This window comes from Heterostelium album (assembly GCF_000004825.1).
Source record: "Heterostelium album PN500 unplaced genomic scaffold PPL_scaffold10, whole genome shotgun sequence".
Classification (NCBI taxonomy): Eukaryota; Evosea; class Eumycetozoa; order Acytosteliales; family Acytosteliaceae; genus Heterostelium; species Heterostelium album.
In genome coordinates, this window is record NW_008805072.1 from 972618 (window position 1) to 991268 (window position 18651).

Below are 18651 nucleotides of genomic sequence, written 5' to 3' on the forward strand. Positions count from 1 at the left end.
TTTATCATGTACTAGGATTGGTCATTTAATAAAAAAAGAAAAACACAGGTGTCAATAAAAGGTAATCAATTATATATATTATAGTATCAGTTTTATTTTATTTTTTATTATTATAATGTTTCAAGAGAATTTATTCAAAACCCATTGTTTACATTGTTCTTCATTTGAATTTGGATTCTCCAATTGCCATTCGAATACCTCTTGCAAAACTGGTGCTAACCAAGCACCTGGTTTTTTCTTTAATAATTCCATTACTTGTTTACCCTGTTGTTTGTAAATTTATAATTATTATTAACATTTTTAACATCAGTATTAGTTATTTTAATTACAAAATACATACATCTAATAATTTCTTTGTATTCCAAATTCCAACTAAATTATGTGATGCAACACTTGCACAAAAGTTGTCATATTTCGATACTATCTTCTTTGCATCTTCACATACTAAATATGATTGTTGTTGTTGTTGTTGTTGTTGTTAGTTGATATAAATACAGTGATTAGTTAAAATCCTATGTTTTGTTTCGTTTTAAGAATAACTTACAAGGTGGATGGTGTACATGTGGATTGTGTGAGTGAAGATGGAAGTCGTGCATTGGTGATCTTGGTACTGGTGAACCATCTGGATTCTCAAGTCTTTGGAATGGATAGACAATAGATCTGTTGTATTTGGGTAGTTCTGAAATCAAAGCATTGGCAAGTGCAACTCTCCAGAGAGGTCCTGCTTTGTATACGATCAAACCAACATCCTTTCTCGAAAAACTACCATTATCATTTAATTTCTGAACCTCTGGCTTGAATCTATCTGCACATTCCAATACATTCAACACATCATCATAATCTTTATTAGAAAACTAAATATAAATGTTATCATCATTATTAATATTTAATAAATATTGTTTTTAATTATTTATCATATTGTTTTAGTGTTAATAAATATTACCTTTAAGAATTCAACGATTGTATATTGAATAGCTGGAATAGTTCTATTCTTTTTTGTTGTAAAAGTATAGTTGTGGAATACCTGTAGCAAAGAAGAGAGTAATCTAATCTTTCTGGTTGGTAGTTCCTCGGTGGTCGAACCCCAACTGATAAATCTCATCATATTCAATATATTCTCTGCAGCAATGTATTGATAATTCTTTTCTTTAATTGCTATTAATTATTAATATTCTAATTAGTATTACTTATATTATATATAAATATATTTATATTGTTATTATTAATATGATACATTACTAACACCTTCAGGTAAACTAAAGATATGATCGAATAGACCGAAATGATTGATCAAGTGAATAGCGAGATCAGGTCTTGGACCGGATAGCATTCCGTCGAGTTCGATTCCGACACGTTCGTGTGATACCTTTGAAGCGAGTGCATCTTTTACGGTGGAAGATGATGCTGCCTCTACTAACTTGTGGTCGATAGCATAGTACAATCTAGTAGCAAATCTAATAGATCGCAATACACGCAATGGATCATCGAGAAAAGTGGTCTGTGGTGGCAGTGGTGTTCTTACGATTCCACATTTCAAATCATCGACACCATTACCTGTGAAATCTTCAATCTTATTCTCATTGATATTGTAAAACAATGAATTAATAGTTAGATCTCTTCTGTATGCATCTTGTTCAGGTGTTCCAATTGTCTATTATTATTATTATTATTATTAAAAAAATTTCAATTATTAGTTTATCTAAAAACTCTTCTCTCCTGTTTGTTTAATGATTAATTTAGATAATATATATAGATATATATTCTTACAATTTCAGGTATACGTGAATGATCTGAATAAGTCTCTGATCTAAGATTTACGAAATCGATCCACATATCATAGATTCTAACGGTGGCAGTCTCCAAGTGTTTCGATTGTGCAGGATTCGATTGAATGACACCGATTCTGTGTGTTTCTTGTTTGTGATCTTTCAAGTATTGATTTACCAACGATGCAAATGCTTCTCCCATCATATTATCCAATGCAATATCAATGTCACTTGAATGATCACCTCTTAACTATTAAGTATGTAATTAAATTGAAAAACAATTGGTTAGCATTATATTTCTTTCTTTTTCATTCTTTTTTATCTAAAATCATATATTCTTGTAAACATACTTTATCTCTAACCCAACCACCAGCAACTCTTAAAACAGTACCACATTTAGTTTGTTCAACGACTTGCAGTAATGTTTGAAACAATTGTTGTTCTACTTTAGTTATATTCAATGGAACTGTCTCTCCAGATTCACCAATTGCAGTATATACAATATTGTTTTCATCTAAATTGTCATCTGAAGTTGTAGTTGTAGTAGTAATAGTAGTAGAAGTAGTGTTATTGGTAGTTGCATCAGATTGATGTGGTTTCTTATGAAAGAATTGATTGTCATGTTTGTTTGAACTTGAAATCAATGTTATTGGAATATGTTTAGTTTTCATTCTTTTTTCATTATGTTGTTGATCTTCTTCACTCATCTCTCTATATATATATATATATATATAAATATATAAATCTATTCTCTAAAGTAATCAAATCTAAATTATAATGCAAATGATCGAAGGTGTGTGTTAATTATTCTGTTTTGAAGTTAAGAAAAAAATAGGAATTTCCAAATTAAGATCTTATAATTTTCTTTTAAAAAAATAAATATAAAAAGTTGTTGTTGTTGTTTTTTTTTTTTAATTAAAGATTTTATTTCATTTCGATAATCTACTTTCTTTCTCAAACCCATGTGAATTTCTCAATGTTTACCATTTGAGATTGATTGGTTGTGTCTGAGGTGGTAACTCCACCGGTGGTGTGGTCTGGATTGATGAATGATACAACCATTGGAACGGAACCATTTCTCGATTGAAGTGGTTGGTTGATGTACTCGACGTACTCTTTGGTCAAAACACTGGATTCACTCCACCAGATCTTGACCTTCTTGAGGTTGAATCTCTGAGCTTCTTCGTAGGCCAAGTCGACCAACAACTTGAACTTCTCCTTGGTCTCGGCGGCCAAACAGAGAATATTCAGTTCGAGATCTCTCAGATCCTGTGACCATAGAATCACCGACTGATCTACGAAAGCACCGTACACCGAGGGCTTAACCTCCAACTTTAAAAACGAAGAGTAAACATGGATCTGCTTGATGTGCCATGCGATTCTCTCATCGGTAATCACCTTTCCCATGATATACTTTGGAACGTTGCTAGCGTTTTTCTTATATAGCTGATGATATTGGTTGTACTTTTCGAGGTAGTGGGTATCGGTGTGTTTCAGTTGGATTTGGTGGGCAACGCGGAAGTTTGATTCCGTTACCATTTGGACGGAGGAACGCTCGCTCTCTGTCAGCGATGTGCTATAGGAGTTGTCGGTGGTGTCAATGATGATAGAGGTATCCGGCTGTTTGTGCCATCCACACTTCTCATAGACAATCGGGTCGATATCACTGTAGAGATCGACAAAGATAGCACCTTCCTTGTGACAACGCTCTCTCAGCATTCTCATCATCTTTGTCGCATATCCTTTGTTTCTGTACTTGATGGCAACGAAAACACTAGCCACCGATTCAGATCTACCTCTCAACAACTTGTATTCATCATTCTCAACGTAGCAATAGGCAGAGTTTTCACCATAAGTTTCACAAGATGCTACAGTAACACCTACAAATATAAAAATAAAAATGAAAAATCAGTATTAATCATTTTTTTGTTTTTCATATGCAAATATTTCTTGATTCTTTTTCCACTTCCTAAAAGTTGAATGAAACGTACCGTTATATAAAAAACACCATGGTCTATGATTGGAAACTACATCTTTGGAATCAACTTCTCTTTGCCAGTAGGCATCGATATTAAGAGGATGTCCCCACTCTACAAAGTTATCGATCGTATTTTGATGAAATTCTTCCCATGTAGCTTCACGTAGTTCATAAGTATCGGAATCCATATTTTTTTAATCTATTTATATATTTGCAATCTTAATGTTTAAAAAAATAAGATGAAACGAAAATGATTACTAAATTGATTTAAAAAAAACTCAAATTTTTAAACCAAAATTTTTTTTTAATTTAAAATTAAAATTTTTTTCGCATTAGTTTAAACCACCTTATAACCTCCACTTTCTGATTCATCTTGATATTTTTGAAAATAATCTACTAATATATCTGATACTTTTAACAGATTCATTTTAAAATATCATATTTAAAATAAAATAAATTAATTAATAAAAATATCTTTTGATCAAGACAATTGGTATAGTACACAATAGTAGGTATAGTACATAATCACACACCAGTCCTTTAATTAATTAAAAAGGTAGATTTCTTTGCATATAAAAACATTTGATTTGCATAGTTTGATTCAAAATGAAGTGCACTTTGATTATTGAAATCTTTGATGTTGTAGAATTTCTTGGCATATCTAGTGTCGGTAAAGGTGTTTGCGTTTCGTTTAATTTTGACTAATACATATCCTGTAGGTTTCTTGTCGGTAGCTTCATAATCTTTGTCGTTGCTAAATGGGTCTCTTTTATAGAGAAGTTTCTTGATGGTAGAGCAATATTTTGAAATCCTATAGGTACTAGAGAATATCGATTTCAAGTCTAGAGTTTCAATCGATTCATTATTTGACAGTAGCTTTTTCACCCATTTCGAAGCTTTGTCAACAGTTAGATGTTGAATCCTACAGTCTTGAGAGCACAATAGACACTCATAGAGTTCAGCGATTTCAATTTCATCTATACGTGGGTGTAAAAATGAAATACTTGTTAGGTTATTGAACTTGCCAATGATTAACTCTAACACTCTTTTATCAAACGATCCAAGACCGATCGATGTCAAGTGATTCAACTGCAACAGCTCTTTGGAGTAATTAAAGTAAGAATCGGATTGAGGTAGCTTCAACTTTCGGATGGAAATCGAAATGAGATGAGCATTGAATTCAAACTTTGCGAATTTGGAATATCTAAAGTTCAGAGATGTCAGGCTTTTCATTTCATTCAATGTTTCCAGCACTTTGGAGTTGTCAATCACAATCGATTCCAGTGAAAGTGATTCAAGATTCACCATGTATTGAACTATAGCTTGAGAGTACTGAAGTTGGAAATGCTGGTTATGTTTGTTTAGTATCTTTAGCTTTAGAAGTTCGTTAAAAATCAATGACAGCTCCACTGCGCTACAATTTGCTATGTTTATGAATTCCTTAAAGATCTTCAAGTCTATTGTGAAATGGTTGATTGTCTTTAGTACAGAGTGAGGTGAAATCACAACGTTCTTGAATTGTTTTACACTTTGAATCACTTTTTTTGTCTCTGTACATATGATTCTATTGAATAGAGAACTAGTCAGTTTGAAAAACTCTTTTGAAATCAAAGAGAGTGAGAGTAGCCATCGATAGTTTAACAATTGTTTCTTAGCTTCCAAGTGGTGAATACTTTCATAGTACCACAGATTTTCGATGACTCTGAAGATAATCAAAGTTGGTAAAGCATACTGAAAATCAGTTCCAACATGATAATTATAGATGGTGGTAAACTCCTCTAAATCTTTTTCTCGATTTATAAATAAACTTGTCATTTTTATAATAATATTTGTACTTAAATGATTTTAAAATAAAAATAAGAAAAGCTCAGAGTAAAAAAAATGTTTTGAATAGCTTTAAAAAAAAATTGTAAAAAAGAAGTTTGTTTTCTCATCAGTAGGAAAACACTTATGTTTTCTTTTAGACTAGTTTTTATTTGATGACTTTTATTTCAAATTTAGTTGAATATCTATAATTATATAGATATATATTCTATTGGGGGACAATATAGAAATCTTGATAGTTTGATACGATAGCATTATTGTGAAGTTTGCAATTGTTGTTAATGCAAAAAAAAAAAAAGATCTGAATGTTTTTTTCACCAGGTGTCTCAAAAAAGTGAGGCAAATATTTAGAAAAATAGTGGGGTTGAAGTGGGTGAAAAAAAAAATATTTTTTTAATTTTTTTTTATTTATTTGCTTTTTTTTTGTATTTGTTTCAAAGCTTTGTTAGTTGTATATCGATTAGTACACTACTCCTTTTTTAAGCATTGTGAACAATGAACGAATATAGATGTCCTAGCAGAGAAGACTGGGTTACACTTGCAAATATATTTAGTTTAGAGTATGAGAGTTGTAGTATTAATGAAAACAAGGATTATAAAAAGTTAATGCATAAGTTTTCAGAAGATTCTCCTGCTATTAGATATTCAAAACAGTTTAGTATCGATCCAAACAATATTATTAAATGTCTTAAACTACCTAAAACTCGATCATTATTAATGCTAGTTGTAAGTATGCCTTTTAATCTATATCTATTATATTTTTATTAAAATTTTTTTTTTTAAAAAAAAAGAAAAAGCCTAATGATCAAATCAACATATTACAACTAAACAATCTTTATGAAGAGTTAAACACCAGTCTTTCAAATCCACATCCAAAAAGAAAAAGCAAGCAGGAACTAATAAATGCTAAAAGGAAACATAGGCATACAATAACAGAACTACAACAACAACAACTAAATAATAAAGATCATACAATAACGGAACTACAACAACAACTAAACAATAAAGATCATGCAATGGCAGAGCTAAAGCAACAATTAAATAATAAAGATCAACAAATAGAATCATTAAATAATAAAGTGCATACAGTAACCGAACAACAACAACAATTAAATATTAAAGATCAACAAATAGAATCATTAAATATAGAATTAAACAATTTAAGACAAAAGTATCAAGAGTTGAGTCAGCATTTTGAAGATTTCCGAGATTCTGTTGAAGGGTATATCGCTCGAGATATCGATATGAAATTCAGCAACAACCCAGGCAAAGTTAAAGCAGTTGTAGTTGGTAAGTAAACTATATAGTTATATTTTATTTGAATAAAACTAATCATATTTTTTTAGAACCAACAAAGGAGAGAGATGAACTCGTTGTAAAGATTGAAACCCTTCTAAAGAAAAGCCCTGGTCTCAAGGATACTATTTTCTATTCTCTGCTGTCTGATCAGATTGATACCTTAATCAGTAAAAGAGGTACGTGGTCTGTCAACACTTCTATTTGCACAGACGCTGAAGCATCATGGAAAGAAGCTAATTAAGCTGTTGAGTGGTGAAAAGAAATCCAACTATAATTATGGAGGCATTCCATTCCTTCTCTTTCGACAATCCTTCGTTTCTCTGACGCAAGAAACAAAAAGTGCAAGATGATTCATTGGATAACCATATCAAGAAGTACAGTTCCAGTTCTGACTGAACTGTGTGCGAAACTTAATATTTGTATTCCAAAGAAAACTTTGAAACAAGATGTCATCTTTTTGGTGCTGGATTACATCAACTCCCAACCTGAAGACCAGCTAGGATCAACTTTACATACTGTTTTTTCTCAACTCGATAACATTAAAGAACTCAGCAAAAAATAAAAAAAAATAATATCAAATATTTATTTAAATTTTATTAAATTATGTCTTTAGCTTTGATTATTATTAGTTGTTGTATACACAAAAGGCAACCAGCATATGATCAACAACAAATCCTTTTTTCCATCACCACTTACTTGTTTTATCTGATCCAATTACACCTGGCTATATATTAAGTAGTAACAAATATTATTATTGACAACTGTCATACAAACATTGTCGATACCTTCACAGCAGACAAGAGAAGTGATAGCGGTGAGTTAAAAGCAAGAATCTCTGTTATTCTGGCGTTATGTGGTCGGATTATTATAGTAACAACAGTAACGGCAATGCTGCTGATGGCAGTGACCACAGAGATGACAACAACCACCATATCAATATTCATTGTTCATATTGTCAGAGAGTGGGAGCCAGTTTTGTTTTGATTTTAAAAAAATGTGAAAAAATAAAAATATTAATATGAACGCAGTGTTTTTTTTATTTTATTTAATTTAGAGTTACAGGTAAGAGATAGTTTTGTGGATTTCCTCCACAAAAAATTTTATTTTTTCTATTTTCTTTTTATTTCTATTTTTGATTTGAAATATCTATATTAATTATTATATAAGTTAAATGATGTATTGCAGGACAATATAAAAATCTAAGATTTGGATAATGAGACTCGAAAGACAATGCTCTCTCATTGCCCAACTCGTCTATATTGTAGAATTTCTTGGCATAGCTTCTCGAACCCTCCTTTATCACTAAACGTTTGGATTTGACTAATATATAACCAGTATGCTGATTCTTAGAATCACAGAGAATGTTAGGAAGGGAATTTACCACTGTGGTAAAGAGAAATTTCTTGATGGTCGAAGAAGATTTAGAGATATAATAGGTTTGTGAGAATGCTTCATGCAGGTCGAGGGTTTCAATCGATTGGTTCATAGAGAGTGCTTTCTCTATCCATTTATTTGGTTTGATAACGGTCAAGTGTCGAATCTTACAGTCTTTGGAAGACAACAATCTCTCATAGATTTCAGCTGTTTCGTTATCGCTTTTAACTGGACATTCAAATGATAGTTTGGTGATGTTGTTGAACTGACCAATAATTGAAGCAAGCATGACACGGTCTAGCGATCCAAAACCAATCGAAGTAAATTGGTCGAATGAAAAATTTTTGGAATTCAATACAAAACGGTAATGAGGTAGCTTCAGTTTTCGAATGGAAGCTTGAATAAGATTGGAGTTGAGTGCAAACCCACAGAAATAAGAATGTGAAAAGTCGAGTGAAGTCAAACTATTCATTTGCTTAAAAACTTTCATCATCTTGACGCTATAAATAAAAATTGAATAAAGATAGAGCGATTCGAGATTGACCATATATCGTGCAATTGTTTTACAGTCCATTTTGTGTAAAGGAGCCTTATTGCTATTGAACAACTCTAATTTCCGCAGATTTCTAAAGATCAATGATAATTCCACTGAATTACATTCATATTTGTAAATGATATCTCGAAAAATCGACAATTCCATTGAGAGATGATTAATTGTCTTTAGTACAGAGTGAGGTGAGATCACACTGTGCTTGGCTTGGTTTTCGGGAAAAGAATAACGTTTATAGTTGTCAGAGATACTATAACGTATCCTACTGAATAGAGAACTGATAAGTTTGAAAAACTCTTTTGAAATCAAAGAGAGTGAAAGTAGCCATTGATAGTTTTTCCTCAAGTAATGATTCTCCAAAAAGTTCACAGTGTCTCGATCCCATCGAATTTTGATGATTCTGTAGATGATCAATGTTGGCAATGCATATGAAACTGTTCCACGATGATATTTTTCCATTGAATTATCAGTGACCAACTTTGACTTGATTTCTTGATATTTCAATATTGTATCGATCATATCATTCTTTTTCAAACTAGAATGTACTTTTAATTGATACTTTTTCAGAACTTCAGCTAAATCATTCTTTTTCATTTTAATGAGTTCAGCATTAATGTATTGTTTATTATCAAATATATTTGTCATGATTGGTTATTGATTGATAATTAAATAATGTTTTATTTATGATTATTATATTATTATATTAACTGATAAGTTTGAAAAATTATTAAATAGAGTTAAAAAAAAAAAAAAAGAAAATTATGCAAATTTTTTTTAATAAACGAATTAAATTGAAAATCCAATTGGAATTATTATTATTGTTTTTAAAAAAGTGGATTGGCTGGTCTCTTTGATTGATAAGTTGATATGGATGGAATTGATTCAAACTTTGACTTAAAGAGAGTCAGATTAGGATATCTATCGACAACATTTTTGTAGTTGAATGCATAAAGCATCTCCAGTGTACAGTAAGCACTGACATCAGCAGCACTCAGCTTAGAGCCAACGAAATACTTTCCACCATTGTCAACTAATATCTTATCCCATGCCGAGAGGAAACGAGGAAGTGTTTCATTCTTGTATTTGAGCTTCTTCTCGTCGGTATCGTTTGTAAAGAGTGGTGTTCTGATATCGAGCACTGAACTGGCGATAGATAGTACTCTTGCTTTTTCAAAGATATTGTCACCTGCCAAATTGTATTTGCTAGCAATGTAGTTTTCTATTGCCTGTGCTTGTGCAATTTCGAAATCACCATCGACATAATATGGTAGCTGTTTATAGGTTGCCTTTTGTTTGATTTCATTATCATCTGTGAATGGAAGTGGATGTCTAATATCATTGAATTCTACACCTGCCAAAGTCAACAATAATCTTGTTGCTTCACCTCTTCCACGTCCATTAAACTATTAAAAAATAATGTTAATTCAAATACTTTAACTTTTTTAGGTATTTTTTAAACTTACATAATGCAAAGTTGGAATATTATTTGAAATTGATGACATTTTAAGTTAACTAGTTTGGTTTAATTAATATTTTATTTTATATCTTTTTTAGTATGATTTTTAAAATGATAATAAAAACAACTACAACACTTTTTTATTTATCGTGTTATTATTAAAATATATATTATTTATACTATCCATTTTTATTTATTCTTTTTAGAATTCTATAGAAATAGAATACCACTCATTATATTCTAATATCTTCGATCCATTTTATTTATTCTATTTTGAATTCTTTAGCACCACCCAATTTTGTGAATAACATACAAATAATATGATTGGATATTAATTATGTGGTGGGTAAAAAAAAATCTAATCTTATTTGGAAATTAATATGAACTGAAATTTTTGGCTTCAAACTTGCTAACACTTGTGAACAAACTTAAGTTTTGATGTAAATTTCAAATAGATTATTATACACTTTACTATGAATTATACTTATTTAATAAGGTCTATTGAAGATATCGATAGAATCGATAGTATTAATAATTTATCGATAGAAGAGATTGAAAGACGTTCGAAAAAGATCGATGATAATACCACCGATGCACAGACATGGCGTGTTCGATCGTTTGAAGGCTATCTCGGTGTGAATGAATCATTCAAAGATCGATTAAGAAAGGATTGGCAACTTGTTGAGCAGTGGAATCAACTGTTCAGTTCACATCCAATCACACACACAAAGATTGCTAGCATACTCAAAGATATCATTGCGATATGTGAGTTAAATAGACAACACTCTGGTCTGGGACCGATGACACCGATTGAAATCGACTACTGCACACCTCACGAACTACTCTTACTTCCTCATCAACAAGTTATACAACAAAAACTTAGAATTACCAAACAATTATATAATGGTTTTCAATATTCTTTATTTTACAATGATAAGAAGAATAACGATAATAATAATAATGGTTTTTTTAAGAGATTGTTTTCATTATTTGGAAACCATAATAATAGTAGTAATGATCATTATAGTTACGATATAGATTGGAATAAAAAATGGAATTATGAATATATTATTGAGAATCTATCGATTAGAGATGATCAGGATAAGAGATTTAAAGATTTAAAGATAAAGATTGCTGGTGGTGTCAATGAAGGAATCATACAGTTTATAGAGGTTATGGGATTCTATGAAGGTGATGAAACCAATGAATATAGAGTCGATCCAATTCTATTGCTTTCATTCCTTAATGCATTCTATTTCTACAATGTAAACGACAATGATAATAGACGTCAAGATCAAATACAACAAACTCTAAAAGAATATCAAGAACGTCAAAGACAATATATCTATTCAATACCAACTTTTAATAAAGAACAACAATTACAATATAATCAATTAGTTGATAATCAATTTAATTTAAAATATAACAATAACAATAATAATAATAATAATAACTAATAATAAATAATAACTACTATTTTTTTTAGCTAATAAATAAAAATTTATACTTTTGTATTCATTACTTTTATTTTTAACTTATTATATATTATTATTATATGTTAAAGAATTCTTTTGTTGTATTTAAAGTATGTTGAGCAGCTTCTTCAAGTGAGATACCATAGCAGGTGGCAATGGTTGCTAATACGTAGGTGAGATAGGCTGGCTCGTTACGTTGATGATGTTGCTTACCACCGTGTGTGCTGTGTTGTGGTTGTTTCTGACGATCCTCTTCATTCATATCGTGTGGAGTCATGTAGGGTGCGTCGGTTTCAATCATCAATCGATTCAGCGGGATGATCTTGGCAGAGAGAATGTCCCTCAGAGTTTGTCCACGTTTCTGTTGGGTGATGACACCGGTCAAACCAATGTAGAATCCCATCTTCAAGTAGAGTTCAACCTCGTCTCTTGTTCCTGTGAAGCAATGAACCACTGACTTTGGCATCGTTCCGGCATTGCAATACTTTGAGACGATCTCTACAAACTTTCGGTGTGCTGCACGCTCGTGGATGAACAACGGCATCTTCAATTCGATGGCCAGCTGTATCTGCTTCTCAAACATGTCGCACTGTGACTGTGGTGTCGAGAAGTTACGGTCAAAGTCGAGACCGCACTCACCTAGCGACACTACAACACCTGGATTCTTCAATGCCATCGATCTGAGGTCGTCAATCGAATTGGGATGAGCTCTCTCTGCTTCGTGTGGATGTACTCCAGCAGTGCAATAGAGTTTGACACCACCTGGAACATTGTCCTTATACTTTCCAATGATTTCCAATGCTTTTTGAGTAGATCTAATTGATGTACCTGTTATTATAACATGATTGACACCTCTCTAAAAAAATTGATATAATTTAAAAAGTTTGATTAATAAGATATATATACTATTTTAATATTATATACAATTACATACATTTCCACTTTTAATTAAAACAGCATTTAAATCACGCTCAAAAGAACGATCTGCTAGATTTGCACCTATATCTGCAATTGAAACGATTGCTTTATTTTGTTGTAGTGGTGCTACTACTGGTGGTTGTGGCTGTTGTTGTTGTTGTTGGACAAATGGTTGCTTTGGTTGTTGTTGTGGTTTCTGATTGTTTCCAACGATAACAGGTTTATTATTTTTATTTGGTGCTCTCTTTGATTCCTTAGAACCTAATACTGGAAAGTCATCACTCATTTTTATTTGAATACTTTTATAATTGGTATTATTATTTGTAAATCTGTTTTAAATGATTGTCGATTCATTCTTATAGTTAATATTAATTCCTTTATTTTTCCTCTTTTTAATCAAAAAAATTCAGTCCAAAATTAAAATTTTTGTGAACCACTGCGATAGTGACTGATAGGTAAGTCGTTAGTATTTTAATATACAAAAATTTTTTAAATTTGGACTGAATTTTTGGAGAGAGGGTGACAGATAGATGTTAAGTGTTACAATAAATAATAGAAATCAAGATATCTCCTTTTACTCAGCAGGTAATTTGTAACATTAAGTGTAGAAATTTTTTACTGTTGAACAGTGTTTTTAAATGAGTTTGTTGAAAAGGAAGCAAATCAATATCGTGTCTTTGCCCGAGTGGTTTAAGGGGCTAGTTTTAGGTAAAATAAAAGAAGATCAATATCGTGTCTTTGCCCGAGTGGTTTAAGGGGCTAGTTTTAGGTAAAATAAAAGAAGATCAATATCGTGTCTTTGCCCGAGCGGTTTAAGGGGCTAGTTTTAGGTAAAATAAAAGAAGATCAATATCGTGTCTTTGCCCGAGCGGTTTAAGGGGCTAGTTTTAGGTAAAATAAAAGAAGATCAATATCGTGTCTTTGCCCGAGCGGTTTAAGGGGCTAGTTTTAGGCACTAGTGTAGTAATACGCGTGGGTTCGAACCCCACAAGACACAATAACATTCAAAAAATGTTGGACCGCATGCGGCAGAGGATGTCAACAAGATCAAATCTGCTAGCACTGATGGTCAGTTCCAATTAAACCAATTCTGATTGATGGTCTACCACCCACTCTAAAGCAAATCTACGACCACCTATTGTTCGTCAAACATGGCATTCCACCACTAACTGATGGTCAGTTCCAACTATCGCTACCACCAACCAAATTCGACTACACATCTTACGACTGTATCTTCACCTATATTTCGCTCATCAAACACCAACGTGGACGAAACACTGTCTTCCGGTTCTTCTCTCGTTCACTTCCTGGATTAGCTTACAACAAAAACAAAGAATGTGAACTGTGCTTCACATACTGCTCTGACCCATATTTCCATACATTCTTTAATTGTCGAGCAGTTATGCACAGATTCAACCTTAACACCATTTTTGACTCCTTACAGCTTTCAGGTGGTCAACGATTCGATTGGACTATGGAAGACGCGTATCAGTTGGTTAGAAGAAAGGACAACATCACTACTCTCGCTTCACTTGTCTTTCATCAAATCTGGAAATTCTATTGTAAATCCTATTTTGGAGGTACTCCTCTCCACGATAACAACCTACTATCTAATGAATCTATCATTAACGAATATATACAGCACTTATCAGTAATGAAATTAATTATAAATAACAGTATCAGTAACTTACAATCCAAACTTAAATAACCAATAACCAATCAAATGTCAGCCAACTATTATTTCCTCTTCTTCATTTCTTCATTTTCAAATTAACCAATTCAATCATCAGTATTCTCATCAGCTTAACAATCTATTAATATCAATAACTTAAATAATTATAATAATAATCAAAATAGCAATCAATTGCAGAATTATGAAAAAGTAAAAACTGTAAAAAGCAAAAAAAAAAAAAAAAAAAAGAAAAATTCGATGGTTTACACCATCCCAATATATTACTTAATAAATCAATTTTTACTTCTTAAAAAAACAAAAAAAAAATAAACAAAAAAAAAAAATAATAAACATAATCAAAAAAAAAAAAAAAAATTGTTTAATTATGTTCATGTGTATTAATTAACCAGTCACTAGCTAGAAATATATTTTTCAAATAAATTGTTAATAGACACTGTAGTATTACTTGGTTTTATTCTTTTTTATTTTATTAATACAAACAAGTACCACCAATTAATTTTTTTAATCAAATTGTGCTATGAACTCTCGAAACAAATCCACAGTCAATCTTTGGTGGAGAAGCATATACATTGCTATCATTGTCAATGGTTAATAACACTTACCACTATCTTGTTTTTTGCTTTTCTGGGTAATACACATCATTGATCATCGATTTCACATGTTCAATGTATTCTGCTGAACATGATTTGATCAAATCTTCACAAGAGATGATAGGGTAATACCAAGAACGTGTAAATAAAATAGATAAACCATGGATTAATACTTTTGCTACATCATCATATGGCAGATCGCATACAGAGACTGGTCCATTTTGGTAGCATTCCACATGGTTATCAAAGAAATTCTTTGTTACATATGTACAATTGAATTGTCCGGGTTGTCGTTGATCGACCAACAAGAGATCTCTAGCCAATGTTTGCTGTAGACATTTGCGAACGTAGCCAGACCAAACTTGTCCCTTTGGTGAAAACGTGGGTTCTACTCTGAGATACTCTTGACATTTGTCATACATGATGTCTTTAACGACACTACATGAAGGCTGTACATATTTTTGCAAGCAAGAAGTATACCAATCGCAAGTGAAACCAGTTGGATTCGCACATCTATGAGAAATGCAATTACCAAGCATTCCTTCCAATTGGCACTGACCAGTAACTCTGTCACATCCATCGATACACCCAATTGGACAACTATGTTGGCAATCTGTTCCCCACCAACCATATATACACCTATTACAGTATTCTGATGTATAGTTACATTGAGAAATCATACAATTTAAACAGTCTGCTCCAAAGGTGAAATCTGATAACAATATTAAAATAAAACAATGAATTATATATCTTTTATACATTATTATTATTTAATTGTATTATTAATAAATATTATTAGAACTAAAATATCAAAAGAAAATAGCATTTAATAATACTTTTTTATTATTGTCGACGATACAGATAAAAATAGTTTTGGTGGTGAGATTTTAAACATTTAATTAAAAGAATAGTAAAGTAATGTAACAAGCAACAACAACAATATCAACAATAAAATAAATACCAACGTGCAAAATTCTATCTTTAAAGATTAACATTTTTTTAAATTTTTACTGATATTTATCATGAAGTGCGCAGTGTGTAAAGTGATAATTATTAATTAATTAATTGTTGTCATAATCACTGTTGTAGTATGTCACTAAAACTTATTTGAGATTAAAAAATAAAAAGAAGAGATAATATAATTTCGAACCTGAACTGTTATTTTTTAATTAAACACTTTTTTTTAAAAATTGATCACATGTGACCAAATAAAAAAATAGAATTATAATTTATTTATTTTCCTTCAATAACACCATTAAAAGTGACTTGATATGTTGGATTCTCTTTTATCCAACTACTTATGGTTGAATCAATTAGTTTTTGTGCTAAATCAGGCTGTATCGGTTCCATGGTTGTAGTATTGGATAAAACCAAGAGTGATGTAGCGTTGTTTACTGTATTACTAGAATATGGTAAAAAGGTCAACATCATTTGATATTCTAGTAGTGTTTTATTCAATGCTGTTCCAATTGATGTTTCTGGATCATCGGTAATTGAATATCGACCGTCTTCTAATTTCAACATTTCTAATTCCGCAAATTCTACAAAACATGCTCTGCTTAATTCTAATAAAGTCTTGAAAGGTTCATAATAGTACTTGCTAAATAGAATAGAGGCACCATCCTTCACAATAGATCCCATATCAAGATAGGGCAGGTTACAGAACGAGACTGGTCCAGATAGGTAGCAATCTACATGATTATCAAAGAATACATCGGTTGCAAATGAGCAGTTGACTTGTCCAGATGGTGCAGGTACTAGAACCTGTTGCGCCAGTATATTCTGAATACATCTACGTACGTGCTGTGACCACCTTTGTCCTTGTAGAGAGAGCGATGGTTCTAGATTTAGATACTCTTGACACTTGTCATACATTACGTCATCTATAACGGGACACGAAGATGTTGTATACTTTTGCAAGCAGGAATTATACCAATCACAAGTGAAACCATCAGGCGATGCACAGGATAAAGGAATTGAACAAGTACAGTTTCCAACCATTCCGAATTGACATTTATCACAACAACCAGTTACTTTATCACATCCATTGGCGCAACCACTTGGACATAGTTTCTGACAGTCTGGTCCATACCAACCTTGGTTACATTGAGCACAACTTCCATTGATCCTCTCACAAAAAGTGAAACAATTCCTACTACATTGGTTTTCACAATTTGGACCCCACCAACCATATACACACTTGTTACAGTAACCTGTTGTATAATTACATTGGAAAATCATACAATTTTCACAATCTGTACTTAAAATACAATTTGAAATAAATATTAAAAAGAAACAAATAACTATATATCTTATATTCATTATTTAAATGTCTTGTAGTAAATGATTAATCTTTAAACATCGATAAAATTGGTTTTTTAAATCCTTTTTTTTGAGTGAGTCCAAACTTAAATATTCAAGTAAAAATAAAAAATGTGACATATGTATAAATTTATTCTTATTTAAACTTAAACATTGTAGAAAGAAGCTCTTGTCTCTTCTCTGGTGTAATAGATTCTTTTACTTTTTCACCGTTTGGTTTTGTAATTGTAAGTGTATCGCCTGTCATTGTTGCTTGACCTTGACTTGGCTCTAATAGAATGGCAGTTAGTGGTATAGCGTTGAATGTCTTTAGTTCATCTATATGAATGATTTCTTGGGCTTTGTTTATTGATTCAACACCGACTTGATCCAGTGTAAAGGTATATGCCAGATGGAAATCTTCGTCGGGATTCGGTCGTAATTCTAGACTGTGAGTACCATACTCTGTTGGTTTGGCAAGCCATCTGTATTCACCGGTACGTGATGATATGATCGATTGGAAAGGAATCGGTGCCAATGCCAAAAACAATCCGAATCCAACATCAATTAGATATTCTGAATTGTTGTGTGTGAGTAGGGTGATGCAATGTCCAAACGGTGCTGCCCAACGATCTTTGGTAATTTGATTCCAAACTGTACCGATCATCTGCTTCACTTGGAATCCACAATCGGTCAGGAAGAAGTACATCAGTGTATTCAAATGATAACACAAACCACCTTGACTCTTAACCAACACCTTTTCGATGAGATAGTCTTTGGTGATACCTGAAGGTTCCAGACCGATAACATCAGAGTTTTCAAATGGAATGTTACTGGCAAACATTCTCATTACCTGAGGCAAGTCATAAAACTCAATCTTTTTGTTCTCATCAATGTTTATTCTTCGAAGAAATTGTTTTTGAAAATCTGTATTATTATTATTTGAAACGGAAGCGGCAGCAGCGTCTATTTGTGTCATGATTGAAAATTGTTTGAATTGATGTAGAAATATATATTTATAAATCTAATAAATAAAATGTTTACATATAACTAGGATATTGTTAAATTAAGTAATTATATAAATAAATGATGGTAGTAGTAATACAAAAGTGATAAATATATGTATTTATAAAAAAATGATCAAGTGTTAAAAAAAAAAATAGATATGTTTATTTTTAAAGTAATCTAGAATGTTCTTTGACAACCTATGCATTATGTTTCTACTAAAATATCATTTTGTTGACATTTTTAAAACGAATATTCTATACTTTAAAGATAATGTTGTCAAAATGAATTAACACAGATTTGTGCGTCGTTTGACAAAAACACCAGGAAAAAAAAATTAAATCACACAGGTGGTTACATCAAAAAAAATTATAAAAGGGTTTTTTATTAAAAAATTTTGTTTACAATTAAATATTGCCTCA

The 18651-nt window shown here is 31.5% G+C and overlaps 11 protein-coding genes and 1 non-coding gene across 12 annotated transcripts; 3 read left to right on the plus strand and 9 right to left on the minus strand.

Annotated features, from left to right (window-relative positions):
* Positions 1–120: 120 nt before the first annotated feature.
* PPL_12406 (tRNA nucleotidyltransferase) lies at positions 121–2473 on the minus strand (the record flags this gene model as incomplete). Its single annotated transcript, XM_020583140.1, has 7 exons — positions 121–264; positions 341–444; positions 545–854; positions 944–1155; positions 1240–1651; positions 1768–2016; positions 2117–2473. The coding sequence occupies 7 exons, from the start codon at positions 2471–2473 to the stop codon at positions 121–123; spliced, it is 1788 nt and encodes a 595-aa protein (XP_020429327.1).
* Positions 2474–2720: 247 nt separating this feature from the next.
* PPL_12407 (GNAT family N-acetyltransferase) lies at positions 2721–3932 on the minus strand (the record flags this gene model as incomplete). Its single annotated transcript, XM_020583141.1, has 3 exons — positions 2721–3098; positions 3303–3646; positions 3758–3932. The coding sequence occupies 3 exons, from the start codon at positions 3930–3932 to the stop codon at positions 2721–2723; spliced, it is 897 nt and encodes a 298-aa protein (XP_020429328.1).
* Positions 3933–4284: 352 nt separating this feature from the next.
* Positions 4285–5559, minus strand: PPL_12408 (uncharacterized protein; the record flags this gene model as incomplete). The annotated part of the gene is made up of 1 exon (XM_020583142.1): positions 4285–5559. One exon carries the CDS (start codon positions 5557–5559, stop codon positions 4285–4287), a length of 1275 nt encoding a protein of 424 aa, XP_020429329.1.
* A 504-nt stretch (positions 5560–6063) lies between these two features.
* PPL_12409 (uncharacterized protein) lies at positions 6064–7108 on the plus strand (the record flags this gene model as incomplete). The annotated part of the gene is made up of 3 exons (XM_020583143.1): positions 6064–6294; positions 6360–6858; positions 6915–7108. The coding sequence occupies 3 exons, from the start codon at positions 6064–6066 to the stop codon at positions 7106–7108; spliced, it is 924 nt and encodes a 307-aa protein (XP_020429330.1).
* Positions 7109–7993: 885 nt separating this feature from the next.
* Positions 7994–9385, minus strand: PPL_12410 (uncharacterized protein; the record flags this gene model as incomplete). Its single annotated transcript, XM_020583144.1, has 1 exon — positions 7994–9385. The coding sequence occupies one exon, from the start codon at positions 9383–9385 to the stop codon at positions 7994–7996; it is 1392 nt and encodes a 463-aa protein (XP_020429331.1).
* A 230-nt stretch (positions 9386–9615) lies between these two features.
* PPL_12411 (glutathione S-transferase) lies at positions 9616–10293 on the minus strand (the record flags this gene model as incomplete). The annotated part of the gene is made up of 2 exons (XM_020583145.1): positions 9616–10194; positions 10255–10293. 2 exons carry the CDS (start codon positions 10291–10293, stop codon positions 9616–9618), a joined length of 618 nt encoding a protein of 205 aa, XP_020429332.1.
* Positions 10294–10720: 427 nt separating this feature from the next.
* Positions 10721–11704, plus strand: PPL_12412 (uncharacterized protein; the record flags this gene model as incomplete). The annotated part of the gene is made up of 1 exon (XM_020583146.1): positions 10721–11704. One exon carries the CDS (start codon positions 10721–10723, stop codon positions 11702–11704), a length of 984 nt encoding a protein of 327 aa, XP_020429333.1.
* Positions 11705–11798: 94 nt separating this feature from the next.
* On the minus strand, positions 11799–12926 carry PPL_12413 (TatD family hydrolase; the record flags this gene model as incomplete). Its single annotated transcript, XM_020583147.1, has 2 exons — positions 11799–12578; positions 12657–12926. The coding sequence occupies 2 exons, from the start codon at positions 12924–12926 to the stop codon at positions 11799–11801; spliced, it is 1050 nt and encodes a 349-aa protein (XP_020429334.1).
* A 629-nt stretch (positions 12927–13555) lies between these two features.
* On the plus strand, positions 13556–13637 carry PPL_12414. The gene has a single exon. It is a non-coding gene; the product is annotated as a tRNA-Leu (tRNA).
* Positions 13638–14937: 1300 nt separating this feature from the next.
* On the minus strand, positions 14938–15918 carry PPL_12415 (uncharacterized protein; the record flags this gene model as incomplete). Its single annotated transcript, XM_020583148.1, has 2 exons — positions 14938–15635; positions 15885–15918. 2 exons carry the CDS (start codon positions 15916–15918, stop codon positions 14938–14940), a joined length of 732 nt encoding a protein of 243 aa, XP_020429335.1.
* Positions 15919–16156: 238 nt separating this feature from the next.
* PPL_12416 (uncharacterized protein) lies at positions 16157–17245 on the minus strand (the record flags this gene model as incomplete). Its single annotated transcript, XM_020583149.1, has 1 exon — positions 16157–17245. One exon carries the CDS (start codon positions 17243–17245, stop codon positions 16157–16159), a length of 1089 nt encoding a protein of 362 aa, XP_020429336.1.
* A 136-nt stretch (positions 17246–17381) lies between these two features.
* On the minus strand, positions 17382–18203 carry PPL_12417 (arylamine N-acetyltransferase family protein; the record flags this gene model as incomplete). The annotated part of the gene is made up of 1 exon (XM_020583150.1): positions 17382–18203. One exon carries the CDS (start codon positions 18201–18203, stop codon positions 17382–17384), a length of 822 nt encoding a protein of 273 aa, XP_020429337.1.
* Positions 18204–18651: the final 448 nt, after the last annotated feature.